Raw genomic sequence first — 15,205 nt, forward strand, 5'->3', positions numbered from 1 at the left:
CAGCAAACTTATTTTTAAATTAAATTAAATGAAAAGTTACAAGTGAAAAGTGACCATTTGGGGACAGTTAGGTGGCTCAGTCAATTAAGAACTAGGCCTAAAGAGGGGAGGTCCTCGGGTCAGAACTGGCCTCAGATATGTCCTAGATGTATGACTGGTCATATCAGTTAACTCCCATTACCTAGCCCTTTCTGCCCTTCTGCCTTGGGACCAATACAAAATATTGATTCTAAGACCGAAAGGAAGGTGTTTTTTTAAGGGGGGGGGGGGGGGAGAGAGAGAGAGAGAGAGAGAAGAAAAGTGATCATTTTCTTATTCTGTTTTACCCCTATAGGACATGAGGGTCTTTTTGTGCTAGGTGGTAGGTCAAAGCATTATATATGTCTCCTCCCTATAAGTTTAACAAAAGCCTCCTGGTATCTGGATAACAAACATGCCTGGATACCACTAGCAAAGGTGAGCAAGTAGAAAAAAATTGTACTAATCTTAAGAAAATCGCAAGAGATACCTGATACACCTAAAACTTGAATTCAAGTGCTAATCCAGCTGAGGAAAGAGATGCCTCACAGAATCACTGAATGTCAAAGCTGGAAGGGATTTCCTTGGAGATGCCTCATTTTATAGATGTGCAAACTGAGGTCCAGAAAGTGACTTGGCATTCAGTCATATAGTTAGTGGCAAAGCTGGCAATAGAGTCCTAGCCCTGTCCACTCCCAGGCTCTTTCTACTATATCGGATGACAGAGCTTTCATCTCTCTTCCCTCTCACTATTCTTCCTATCTTGTCCTGACCTCTTTTCTTGCTTTTCTCTCTGTTTTTCTATCTACTTAGAAATGTGACACATTATTGCATTCTCTTTTCTCTCCCATTTCAACAGAGCTAGTTATGAGCACTTTATGTCAGATTTATCTCTCAATTGGTCTGTGTAGCAACTCCATACAAATAACATCATCATGTAATATTAATAGACTCCATTGTTGTTCAAGGCAAAGTAATATAGAGGAAAGAATATTGGACTGGCTATAAGTTGCTGCTTCAACACTTACTAATGGTCAAATTCAATGGTAAAAGAGGTGTGTATATATGTGCATGAATATATTCCACAAATTTATATATATATATGTGTGTGTATATCTATGTATATATATATACATATACCATAGGTTTATATATATAAGGTATATTTGTGTATATACATACATATATATACACTTATGTGTACACACACACCCTAAAGGTTTGTAGATAGATGGATGGATAGAAAGAGGGGGGTAGAGATGGATGGATGGATGAATAGATAGATAGATAGATAGATAGATAGATAGATAGATAGATAGATTACATAGATGGATGGATGGATGGATGGATGGATGGATAGATAGACAGACACAGATAGACAGATAGATAGATAGACAGACAGAAGACAGAGTGACAGACAGATAGATAGACATACATACATACATAAACAGGTGGATAGACAGAAGACAGACAGAGAGAGAGAGAGAGAGAAATGGATAGACAGAGAGAGATAAAAATATATGTAAGTATTTATACATACACCACAGGTTTACATATAGGTATAGTTCTATATAGGCATTTATACATATACTATAGATTTATATACACAGATTTATATTTATATATAAAATATATATAGGCAGACTACAGGTTTTTATTTATATGCAGATTTATATGTGTACAGATATATACATGTAATATGTATAAAGGTATATGTGTGTATACACACATTCTCTCACTCTCTCTCATACATACACACTAGATTTGTTAAGAGGAAATTGCTTTCCTAACCATATCCTTAGTTGGTTTTTCTGTGGCAATTACTCTTTCTGGCAGTTGGCAGACACACACTCAGAGACTCTCTCTCTCTCTCAGGGCTGGAGGAGGTAACATCTTTGCCTCTCTCTCTGTCTGAGGGAAAGATTTGAAGCAGCTCAGTGTTTTCCTTTCCCAACTTGGGAAACACTATTGAATATCTATTGTGGTTTTTATAGATTGTTTAACTCTAAGAAGACCAAAGAAAAACCTGGTCTTTGGTTTAGCCTCTGAGTCTGTTAAGGCTCAGAGCCCTAACTTGATTCTTGTTGAGACTCAACCAGCTAGCCTTTGCTATTTTATAATTTGAAGGTGAAGTTAAGAATTATAAGGATAATAGCTTTAGTTTGTATTTAGATAGTATAAATTTGGGTTAGTCAGATCAGGGAGGATTAGTATAGCCTGTGAAACACTGAAGAAGCAGTTCCTTGTGGAACCAGGGAGTTCATTTGGGTGGATTTAGAATACCTTAGAATTAGAAATCCTTTTTTATCCTAATATATTTCAATAAATATTTTATTTTTATAAGAGTCTCTTTAGCATCCTTGCACCTGGCCCTGAAGGGAAGTTCACATTTGAGCTTCACTTCATCATTGAGAAGACTTTTGATTACATCTATCAAAAGTATCTGAACAGCTTTTAAACAGTTTTGAACCTATATTGAACAGTTTTTCCATCTAAATATTTTATTTTTATAACTCACCAATTTATTTTTACAATACTCTATCCATTATACCCCTACCTAGCCCCTATGAGGTTCTGAACTAGCGATCAGGGGTCTTTTCACTCTCCCAAAGAGTCTTTCATTCCCAAGTATTGAGAGAGCATTTTTACTTTAACCTCATTTATAATTATTTCCTATTCAGAAATGTTCTTTCAGCAAGAATTTGGTTTAAATAAACTGGAGGAATTCCATGTGAACTGGAATGACCTCCAGGAATTGATGCAGAGTGACAGGAGCAGAACCAGGAGAACATTGTACACAGAGACTGATACACTGTGATAAAATCAAATGTAATGGACTTCTCTACTAGCAGCAATGCAATGATCCAGAACTATTCAAAGGGACTTATGAGAAAGAATGCTATCCACATCCAGAGGAAGAACTGTGGGAAAAGAAACACAGAAGAAAAACAACTGCTTGATCACATGGGTCAGTGGGGCTATGGCTGGGAAAGTAGACTCTCTAAAAGATCACCCTAGTGCAATTATTAATAATAAGGAAATGGGTCTTGATCAATTAACCCAGTGGAATTGTGCATCAGATACAGGAGGGGGTGGGGGGAGGGGAGGGGAGGGAAGGAACATAAGTCTTATCACCATGGAAAATTATTCTAAGTCATCTAGTTAAATAAAATTAAAAAAAAAAGAATTTGGTTTAACTTTTTCCATTTTTATCTTTATATACAGATAAAGATATAATTTATAGAGATCCCAACTAGAACTTCATTTATGTAATTCTCCAGTTGGAGGGAAAGAGAGAAAAAGAGAGACATAGACAGGAATAGAGAGAAAGAAACAGACAGAGAGGAAAAAAAGAAAGCAAGAAAGAGAAAACAGAGATGAGAAAGAGAAAACAGAGACAAAGAAAGAGAAACAGAGACAAAAAAGAGAGTCAAGGACAGAAATGGGGAAAGAACACAGAGCTAGAGACAGAGCACTAGAATGGAGAGAGAGAGAGAGAGAGAGAGAGAGAGAGAGAGAGAGAGAGAGAGAGAGAGAGAGAGAAAGAGAGAGGAAATAGAGAGCAAGAAAGAGAGAGACAGAGAGAGAATACTAACTTTTCCTACATCCCATTTATTCCAAGGTGAGGCATTCAAAATAGACTTAGTAAGTGAAAGGAGGTTTGGACAATCTATAAGGAGGTGCCTTTAAGGAGAATAGGGGCAAATGAAATTCCTAATTGCAGAAAAGGAAGTTCTTTCTTGCACTTTAAAAATGGATCCATGTTATGAAAGTCATTCTGAGTCCAGTTTTGTCTCTTCCTTAATTTGACTGGCATCCTCGTTTGAATTCTTTTGAAAATTTGTGTGTGTAATGTTAAAGTAATAGTACTATATGCAAGTACTTTTAGAACTAATTGGCCTCTTGGCTAAGTATGGTCTCATGGGATAATTTTGCTAACAGGGAACTGGGGTCTAGGTCTTCTGACACAGAAATAAGTAAAACCTGGGCATTACGTATAGTCTTCAATGGCAGAGATGCACCAAGACTTCTGATGAAGAGCTCAACTAGAAGGCTTAACAGATCATAGAAATTAATTATAAGTCAGGGAAACTAACTGCCTCTATGCATCTCAAAGAGAAAATCCCTCTCTACTAGAACACAGTTTCCACATCAATTTAGAGGGGAGGATTAGAGTAACTGAGGTCCCTGAACTCCTATGACCCAGAGGAAAGAGGTCAGATTTAAATCCTGGGGTTATTAATGAAAGATTTTTTGAGGAACATCTATTTAATAACCTGCTACATTAACAACCTGGTCCTTTGGGCTATTTAAAGGAAAAGAGGGCACATCAGGGTTCATTCTTTCACAAGAGTCAACAGCCAGAGAACAGTCAAGAATAATCTTGGCACTGATGATCTCTGATTTCCAGGATGTCATAAGTTCCTACTGAGGTCAAATCACAGAAATTCTGCATAGGATGTTCAATTCAGTGGATTTTGTTCTGAGTGTGTTTAGGGGTTTGCAGGGGGCATGTTCGGGAAGAGCTTTTTGGTCTTGAACCTAGTAGGTGGTTAATGAATGTGTTGGCATGAATAAAACATGTAGCTTTGACTTTAACAGGACAGAAGGGTTTAATGCCATATAGTCAGGGGATTTGGGTGGAACTGAATTCTGTAATAAAGACAATTAAGTTCTCTGCTAGAAACGACAGATTTCTATAGTTTCTCTTACAAGTTTTTCTCAGAAAGGTACAGTATTAGGAAAGGGAGGAAAAAACCTTCATATAAATATTAGAAACAACGTATGAGTTGAGGGTTTCTCAATGTTTGAGAAAATAGATGATGTAATTAAAATATTTTCTTTAACAATAAGGAAAATATAACAATGAAAGTGATACTTTCATAATTAGAATCTATTAGGCATCTCTAGGGGTGGGGTTTGAAGAGGGTGGAAACTTTTCAGATCTAACAACAGTGGTCAGAGAATGCATGTTCTTTGGCTTACTGGGGATGGACACATACTTTGGCCCTGTTACAAAGGAAGTGCACTTGAAAGAGTTGTTTGGATGTCTGTTGAGAAGGGTCTGTTAAGTCCAAAAAAAAAAAGAAGAAGAAGAATTCATTAATGTTTAAGGCATTCTTTTCCCATGGAAGATATGATCTAGAGACAACCATTGTGAAGGCATGCTGAAAAGTATAATCACTATTTAAACCAATTAAGAAATCAAGAAAGATATACATCCAGTTCACCTGTGTATACGCCATCTGTTTAGAAAAGACTAGAGTGCTATAAGAAATGATTAAGAGGATAGTTTCAGAAAAACCTAGGAAGACTAGTATGAAGTGATGCAGAGAGATGCAAGCAGGACCACAAGAACAATTTATATAATAGCAACAACATTGTAAAAGCAAACAACTTTGAAAGGCTTGAGAACTCTGATCAATACAATAATCAACCATGATTCCAGAGGGCTCATGATGAAATATGCTACCCACCTCCTGAAAGAAAGGTGATGGACCTGGGGTGCAGAATGAGATATGTTTTTTTGCTCTGATAATTTGGGAATTTATTTTGCTTCACTGTGTACATTGTTACAAAAGCTTTGTTTTTTTTTTCTTTTTCAATATGAGGAAGAGAAAGAAAACAATGGATTTTTGTTCATTCTTTAAAAATAAAAATTTAACTTAAAAAAGAACAAAAGTATGGCAAGTAAGTGACTATCTACTTTCCCTTCTGTTCTCACCCTCTAAGCTAGGAAGATTTCTATGTGTCACCCCCTACTACAATGGCTAAATTCACTTGCAAACCAATCTCTCTACTGATCAGAATGGCTCTCCCATTACAAATCAAACAATTAAGAACCACTTGGGCAACAATCAACAGAGTTGCAGAATGGAAAAACTTCTAGGAAATGGAAAAGAGAGTGAAGGGTTGGAAGAGGTGAAAGAAAATGTTGGTGTGCCAGAGAATGGGGTAGTTAATTTGGAAAAGCTCTTAGAAATAGATGCCTTCCAGGCTATGAGAGAGAAGAATGAGGTTTGTCTATTCCAAGTATTCGGAACAGTGATAGGAAGGTTTAAAGGAAAGAGGGGACAAATTTAAGAGAAAAGATCAAGATGAGTGAACAAAAGAAAGCAAACTGGGCTAGAAAAGTATATGAGAGCAGACAGGATAGGCCAGTGCATAATGATCAGTGCATCTTGAGAGCATAGATTTAGATCTGGTAGGGCAGATCTAAACAAACTCCCTATGTATGAGGAAAATGAGGCTGAGACATTAATTGACTTGCCCAGGGTCACACAGGTAATAACTATTTCAAATTAGATTTGAACCCAGATCTTCCTGACTTCAAGTTTAATGACCTCTCCACCACACAAGGCTTGCATCTGAATGGAAAGCTTTGAATACTAGGGTCAAAAATGTGTATGCAATCCCCAAAGAGATCATAATATCATGGATTTGAAGCTGAAAGGGACCTTAAAGACCATCTAGTCCAACCCATTCACTTTACGGATGAGAGAACTGAAGTCAAGAGTTTAAATGGCCTGCAGGTAGTAAGTGGCAATCCAAACCCAACTTCTCTGACTCCGAATCCAGATTTACTTTGATTTCATTATCTTGCCTCTCCAAGGAAAGCCTCAGCAGGGTTGTTGGTAAGTGGAAAGATGGGGACAATGACTTTAGCAGCAGAGTGATGGATGGATAAAGTGAAGGTCATTGAAGTAGAAATTTTTTGATGGTGAATATGAGAGGTTTTAAAGAAAGGAGGGAGGGATGAAGGAAAGGAAGAAGAAAGGAAGGAAGGAAGGAAGGAAGGAAGGAAGGAAGGAAGGAAGGAAGGAAGGAAGGAAGGAAGGAAGGAAGGAAGGAAGGAAGGAAGGAAGGAAGGAAGGAAGGAAGGAAGGAAGGAAGGAAGGAAGGAAGGAAGGAAGGAAGGAAGGAAGGAAAGAAAGAAGGAAACTTATGAGCTGTTCAGGAAAAGGCCCTAGAGATAATCCATTGTTATTATCGTAAGGATTCATTTTGCTTACAAGTTACTAACTGAATAACTTCCAAAATTTCCTATCAGGTAAATTCTTGTTTGCACATAACTGGGACTACTTTTCCCCTCTCACATCTCCTTTTGCACACACTGATAGACCAAAGATAGGGCCACATGCAGGAAATTTAAACAATGAATCTTGGAAATAGCTATGAGATACATAAAAGTTCTCCCAGCAGGAGTTTGAGAACCCCAAAAGAGGAGAATGTCTTCAAAAGCTTCAATGTGATGAACATTATATGATAAGTAAATCTGTCCTATCTATCCTCTTCTCTCTACTCACAAAACTACTACCCTAATGCAGGCCATCACCACCTTCCCATAAACTATTACAATAGCCTCCTTATTGATCTCCTTTACTCAAGTCTCTTCCTTCTCCATTACATCCTCCTAACAGCTGCCAACATGATTTTCCTAAAGCCCACATCTAGCCATGTCATTGTTCTGCCCCAGAAGCTCTAGTGCTTCCCTCTAGGATCAAATATATTTGGCATTTAAAGATGTCTTCATTCTGACTCCACCTTACCTTTCTAGCCTCCCCTTCACATACTCCACAGTTCAGCCAAACTGATCCTGCTTTTCTCACACATTCAATTTTATCTTCTAACTCTGTGCCTTTCACACTAGTTGTCCCTCTGGACTAAAATGCACTCCTGCATTTCTGTCTCCTAAAATCTCCAGTTTTTTTTCAGAGTTCAGACCAAATACAATCTCCTACCTGATCCCCTCTTCTCAATTATAGAGTGTTTATTTACTTTATTGATTCATTTAAAACCCTTATCTTCGGTCTTAGAATTGATACTAAACATTGGTTACAAGGAAAAAGAGCAGTGAGGGCTAAACAATCAGGATTAATTGACTTGCCCAGGGTCACACATAGCTAGAAAGTGTCTGAGGTCACATTTGAACCCAGGACCTCTCCTCTTCAGGCCTAGCCTCTATTTTGTATATATTTATAAGTCTGTGTTGCTTTGTTAGACTGTGAGCTCACTGATAGCAAGGATTGTTTCATTTTTGTTTATATCCCCAATAGTACCTGACATATAGTAGGCACTTAATAAGTAATGACTGATTACGTAGCAAAGCTGAGACTCAAAGCCAGGTCTTCCAACAGTGCTGGAAGCCTTACATGTTGGTAAGAGAGACTGCTTTTAGTAGCCAAAACTCCTAGGGCTCACAGTTCTTGGTTCTGACATTATTCAGACTTGTGATTTCACCTATCAATGAACTACCCATCCATCATGGTAGGGAAATAACTTAGGTGAAGGAGAAAACTAAGTTATATTGTAATGAATTAAGAATTATTAGGACCTCTTTGAAGTCTTTTTTTAAATTTAATTTTATTAAATTCATTTTTTTCCATATTGTTCATTTTTGTAAGAGAGCAATCTTATAAATCCCAAACCCCAAAACATAAACCCAGATAAACAAGCGAAAAATCATCTGCTTTGATCTGCATTCAGACTCCAACAGTTCTTTCTTTGGGGGTGGAGAGCATTCTTTGTCATAAGCCCCACAAAATTGTCCTGGATCTTTGTACTGCTGGAGTAGCCAAGTCTTTCACAGTTGATCATTCCACAATATTGCTGGTACTGTGTAGACCTCTTTGAATTCCAAAAGAAGAGAGTGCTGTGTGTTTCATGAGACTGTACTACAGGTATTTATTTTTGCAATAAGGGAAAGGGGTATCATGGTATAATGGAAGAGGCAGTCCTTAGATTCAGGAAGACTTGTATTCAAAACCTACCTCTGCAATATACTAGCTATCAGTGCCTTAAACAACTCTCTAAAACTACAAGTCAAAGAAAAGTTGTGGATTCGTATAGGTAGAAGGAGTGCCCCCACAAGGAGTTTTCTTCACTGCTGAAATCACAGATCTAAATCTTCCCCCCCTCTTTCCCTTCTCACTCTCCCCTCTAAAAAGAAGCCATACCCTTTTTGTGTAGGATAAGAGGAAATACAATCTGCATAATCAAAAACAAAGTTTGACAGCATAATGATTTAAATACAGACCAAAAGTAACTGTGTATAGTTTTATATATTTTTAAGGATTATCACTGAAAATGCTTAGATATTTGTTACTAAAGTCTCAAGAACTGCTGTTTTGCTTACTTAAGAACAGATAAGCCCAAAGAAAAAAACTGCCACCTTCTAGGAAGAAGGGTTCATGGCATTTAATGAAGTAACAAATTCATTTTCAAAGATACTATCACTGTTTATTTAATAATTAAGATTAATTTATCAACATTTCTATCATTGTATATGGAGCCAACATCAACGGTTATCCTCCTTAATCCTAGCCATTGCCTGGTTCTTTCAGAATATATTTAGAAATAAAGTCTCCACAAGCTTAACAGATCCTGAATCTACCTAATACCTAATGGAAAACCATGTTAGATGGATACCAATTTTTTAAAAATCCAAATCATTCAACTTATATTTGTAAAAATTGGGATCTGAAGGTGGTTAACACAATTCATTTAATTTTATTTTGAATTGTATGCTGATGACATTTGTCTTCACATCACAGTCATGTCTACTAACCTCCCTACCTTTGAACCCATTTTTCTATAAGAAAAACAATTAAACAAAAATACTCAGATGGCATAAAATCATTTCCTATGCAGGCTCCCTCCCTCAACTACTTTTCTCAACACCAAACTAACATTCCCAAGTTGGAATATATAACGTTCCCCTTAACTCAGTTCAGCAGACTGGAATTGTTCAACTTTTCCCCTAGGACTGAAGTGATCAAATCAAACTCTATTGTCATGCCAAAGGCCATTTTCAAGGCATTTTCCCTCTGTGTGTGATTTTCCAAAATGTCTGTCATGGGATAGGATGATTGATAGACGTGGGGTGGGAAAATGCACAATTCCTTGGTAATGGAACTCAGCTGCAATGACTCTATTGTCGAGAAAGTAATGTTGAGAAAGGAAAATATAATCTGAGAATTAAAGTCTTTCTTCCCCAATACCTCCCACGTACAGTTTTCAGACGTTCCCCTTTAAGCCAAGAGTTTCGACTAGGTAAAGCAATAAAATGAATGAATCATTTAACTGTTTCCCTTTTTGTATTTGTATCCCAAGTGCCTCCGCTCATTGCCTGATACATAGTAGGCAGACGATTAATAAAGTTTCTCATTCCTGCCATTCTACTTGCCCAGGGATACTGTATTTGAGCCTAAAGTTTTCACAGAGCGATTGGAAGTTAGACTTCTCTTTGACACTGATTTAGAAAACCTGCTCTGGCAAGATTAAAAAACACTGTTCTGGGAACCGCTAAGAGGAGCTTACTTGGTATAAATTCACTAAGAATCTGTGCAGTGCAAGGGAGTGGTGGTATCACTGGGGTTGGTGTTCACATTCCAAAGCTTTGGGGGGTTGGGGGGGGGGAATGAAAATCCAAATCTGGCAAACTACCTGGAACTCTAAACACAATTCCATTGTAGAATGGAAAGATTTCCTAGAAACGCTGGCTACTTAGGAAATGGGCTTTTTCTATAGCAAGAGAGGTTAATGAATATTCCATGGAATTCTTGAGCATTTGCTCTAGAATTTCAAAACCCTCCTCTGGTTCCTTACCTTAGCCTGGGCATTTCCAGTTGTCCAGACCAGGGTCTTCTCCCGGGATTCCTGCTTTCCACAAGAAGAACGAGGCAAAAGAAGAATAAAAAGAGTCTGGCAAAATAAGGCATTTTGGGGAAGGCAGTGAGGAAACAGGCTATTTTCCAGTCACTTCTTGCAAGGCAAGTGTTCCCTGGTTTCCACATTGACTCAGCTGGAAATCCCAGGTTCTTTCTGAACCTGGAGGATCATTATTAGGGAAGGCTGCCTTTCTGAATCAGTTTAGTCTGATGATCAGGACTTTTCTCTCTGTCTCTTCTCTCTTTACTAATCACTCTCTCCCTCTCTGCTGCTTGGTGATTGGCCATTAAGAAATTTCTCCTGTCAGTCAAAATGTGCTCCCACTTGGTCCTGAAACTCAGTCTTTTGATTGAAACTGTTACATTTTTTTTTTTAAAGAAAGAAAGAAATCCCTTCTCGGTGACAGCTTTTTGCTTACATCATTAATCTCCTCTCAGACTACATAAAGCCAAGCAAGCTGTCATTTTCATTTGGGAGGCTTGTGAGAGTTCAAGATGGATTGAATGGGAAAGGTTTGTAGGTATGTGAATGTACAGGCAAAAACGATTAGTCAAATTCATGAACCGATGGGTTTTTATGAGACTTTATTTGGCAAACTGCTCCTTGATTTTGAATCTCAAAGGGACCATCAATAAAAGGGAATCCCTTGCATTTTAATATACATTTCACACCAAAAAGGAAAACTCGGATCTTTTCACAAAACCATTAAATACTTCCTGCCAATATTTAAAGTGCATAGCTAAAATACACAAAAGAAAACTAAAAGATACAGACAAGAAGGGTATTCTTGGTACTTTTTGTTGTTCAGTTGTGTCCAACTTTCCCAACCCCATTTGGGATTTCTTAGCAAAGATACTGGAGTGTTTTGCCATTTCAAACACCTCCAGCTCATTTTACAGATGAGGAAAGTGAAGTGACAAGGTTAAGCGATTTGCCCAGGGTCATGTGACTAAATAAGTGTCCGAGGTCAGACTGGGACTCGGGAAGATGAATCTTTCTGACTTTATTTTCATTTCTAAAAAACTCTTGCCTTCTGCCATAGAATCAATACTATGTATTGGTTCCAAGGGCTAGGCAATGGGAATTATGTGACTTGCCCAGGGTCACACAGCTAGGAAGTGCCTGAGGTCAGATTTAAACCCAGGACCTCTGCTCTGAGCCTAGCTCTCAATCTACTGAGCAACCTAGCTGCCCCCTCTTTCTGACTTTAGATGCAGTATGTTATCCATTGCCCCACCTAGATGCCCTAAATGTTGGTACTATCATGTTGATGTATATTTTTAAAAATTAATGTCTTCTTTTTCTTATATCATCATTATCCCCAGTAACTGCTTACTGTATACTTTTTTATTTAAATCTGAACATGGTAGATTGTTCCTGATTTCATATACAATACTCTTTCTTTTCTGTTGTATATAATAGCTCACAAGCTGGTCTCCATTTCTATCTTTTACCCTTCCTTACGCTTTTCCCTCTTCTTGTTCCTCCATCTCCTTCTTCTCCTGGGTCCCTGGAATGCTTCCCCTCCTAACTTCCATATCTTGGTTTCCATGGCTACCTTCAAAACTCAGCGCTCGCGCTCTCTCTCTCTCTCTCTCTCTCTCTCTCTCTCTCTCTCTCTCTCTCTCTCTCTCTCTCGTTCTACCTAGCTGCCCTTACATGTGTATATGGAAATATTCATCCCCACTTACACACCAGTGCCTTCCTTCTGAAACTAGCTTCCACATACTCTGCCTATGTCTAGTTTGTGCATAGGTGTTTGCATGTTGACTCTGCCATTAGAGTGAACTCCATAAGGGCAGAGAGCATGGTCTGACCTTCCTTTATCCAAAACCCCAGCACTCACCACAATGCCTGGCACATAATACGTAATAATGCTTAATACTTGGCTGACTGATCAAGAATCCTCTCTACAACATACTTAACACATGATCATCTAGATTTTTCTTGAAGATATCAGGCGAGAGGAAAACCACTACTACATCTATAGGCAGCCCATTCCACTTTTGAATGGCTCCCATCCTTCAGTCTCCTAAGCCTAAATTGGTTTCTCTTCAGTTTCCATCCCTTCATTCCTAGTGCTATCTAGATCCAAGCAGATCAAGTCTAATCCCCTTTCCACTTGAGGCTGTCATGCCTTACCACCCGCCCAGTCTTCTCATTTCCAGAACTTATCTCTAGTTCTATCAATCTCATATGGCATGATCTTAAGACAATCATCATTCCAGTTGCCCTTCTTGTTTACTGATATTCTTCAAATGTACTGTCCAAAACTAAACACAATGCCACAGCTGAGGTCTGAGGACAGAGTACAATGGTACTCTAAAGGGAATAAGCATTTATTTAATATCTACTCTGTCCTAAATGTTTTACAAACATTATCTCCTTAAAAAAAATATCTCCTTTGATCTCCAAAACAACCCTGGGAATGAGATGCCATTATTATCTCCATTTTACAGGTGGGAAAACTGAAGCAGTGGCTAAGTGACTTGGTCAGGGTCATACAGCTAGCATCTGAAGCTGGCTTTGGTCTTGTCTTCCTAACTCTAGTCCCAGCTGGGCCACCTTTCTGTCACTGTGCTAACTTGAACTGCCTTCCTTAGTCCTAGGCAACAATCTTTTCCCAATTTCACCTAAGATCTTATTTTCTTTTTTGTTTGCCATATCATACTAAAGCTTTTTAAATTTTCATTATTTGGCCAGCCTTCTCTACACCCATCTTTGCATTGAAGTCATTGTGTATATGTTGTTTTAGGCTCTTATAAATTTCTTCATCCCCCTGAGATAGATGTAAGTGATAAAAATTCTAATTATCTTTGCAGTGGTCCATTTCTTTAAATTCACCATGAGCACACAGCAAGATAAAAGAACCAATCAGGAAATATCTGTTTCATTTGGGGACATGGCATCAACTTTATTTGACTGCAAAGATTCTGTCTGAAAAGAATCCTTCCAATGAACAAAAATGCCATTTTTTCTTGTGCTTTCACCTACAGAAAGAATGTCAACATCACTATACAGTAATTTAGTTTCTCCAGTTCATTTGTCTAAAAAGACCTAAGAATTGAACCATTCTTAGCACCCTCTGTATCCCCTTTACGGTTTCTCCTCAATTTAAGATTACAATCATCAAAGTCTAGTTTTAAAATTAGGGAAGTGATTGTTCCTATATGCTACCCTTGTCAGACCCTGTGCATAGTATGCTGTATCCAGATAAAGGCCCTGCCAATTTAGGTATGACTTTGAGTGCCTCCAGTGGAGGGGAATCAAGAAGAGCATTTGAGATGAAGATTAGTTGAATATTTGAGCCTAAAGGGGAATGTGAAAAATTCACACAGATATTTGAGGGTTTATCATGTCGACACAAGGATTAGATTTAGTATTTTGGGTCTCTTAAGTATACAATTAGGAGCCAGTGGTGGATGCTCCAAGGAAAGATTTTGGACCAATATAAGCAAAAAAGGGGAGCTAGGTAGCTCAGTGGATTAAGAGCCAGGCCTAGAGATGGGAGGTCCTGAGTTCAAATTTGACCTTAAGATATTTCTTAGCTGTGTGATCCTGGGCAAGTCACTTAACCCCCATTGCCTAGGCCTTACCACTCTTCTGCCTTGGAACCAATATACAGTGTTGATTCTAAGATGAAAGGCAAGTACTTAAAAAAAAAAAAACTTTTTTACAATCAATCCTGTCCAAAAGTGGTATGGACTCACACCATTCAGAAGCTACTGAGTTTGCTACCACTATTTTTGTTGTTCAGTTGTTTTTAAGTCATGTCTGAATCTTCACAGCCCAATTTGGGATTTTCTTGGCAAAGACACTGAAGCAGTTTGCCATTTCCTTCTCCAGTTCATTTAACAGATGAGGAAACCCAGTTAAGTGACTTGCCCAGGGATATACTGCTAGTAGGTGACTGGAGTCTGGACTTGGAACTCAGGAAGAGGTATCTTCCACGACTCCATGCCCTGATCCCCTGCACCAGTTAGTTGCATTAGTTCTATCAAAAAAGTCCCATCGTGCTACTCAAAAGGTTCCAAGTTGATGGAGAGATGTCTTGATGTTTGGACTGGAGGGGTATCTGTGGAGTTCTAGACAGATTCCTGCTTAGGTCAGGAGTTAAACTGAATAACTTCTTAGATCCCTTCCAACTGAGATTCTGAGATGTGGGAAATCCAGGAATAGGAATTAGAGATTTGAAGGGTAGGGCTATTAATATTTCCTGAAGGGTAATCCTTCATATACATGTTCTAGAGAACTATTAGTGAGTAGAGGGAGAAATCTTCAGGATAGCACAGGCATTCTTCTTGATAGGATTAAATCTCCTTTGTTTGGGTACTGTATTTCCACCTGACCACTCTGAAGTATCCTGTTCCCCAATTTAAAAAAAAAGAAAGAAATAAGAGTTCAACTAATACAATTCTGAAGGATTCCTGATGGAAAATGCTATCTCCTGAGAAAGAATTGATAGAATCTGAATGCAGATTGAACATACTATTTTACTTTATTTTTCTTGCCCCCC

General features: G+C 38.2%; 1 protein-coding gene across 1 annotated transcript in view; it reads right to left on the reverse strand.

The window, feature by feature from the left end:
* The window catches only part of GABRR2 (gamma-aminobutyric acid type A receptor subunit rho2), a 55,785-nt gene extending 42,053 nt beyond the window's left edge, over positions 1-13,732 (reverse strand). Inside the window, exon 1 of the mRNA XM_001376522.3 lies at positions 10,627-13,732. Within this exon, the coding sequence (XP_001376559.2) occupies positions 10,627-10,814 (188 nt within the window). The 5' untranslated portion in view covers positions 10,815-13,732. The remainder of the gene's footprint in view (positions 1-10,626) is intronic.
* Between the last annotated feature and the right edge of the window lie 1,473 nt (positions 13,733-15,205).

The sequence above is a fragment of the Monodelphis domestica genome, chromosome 2, assembly GCF_027887165.1.
Source record: "Monodelphis domestica isolate mMonDom1 chromosome 2, mMonDom1.pri, whole genome shotgun sequence".
Taxonomy (NCBI): domain Eukaryota; kingdom Metazoa; phylum Chordata; class Mammalia; order Didelphimorphia; family Didelphidae; genus Monodelphis; species Monodelphis domestica.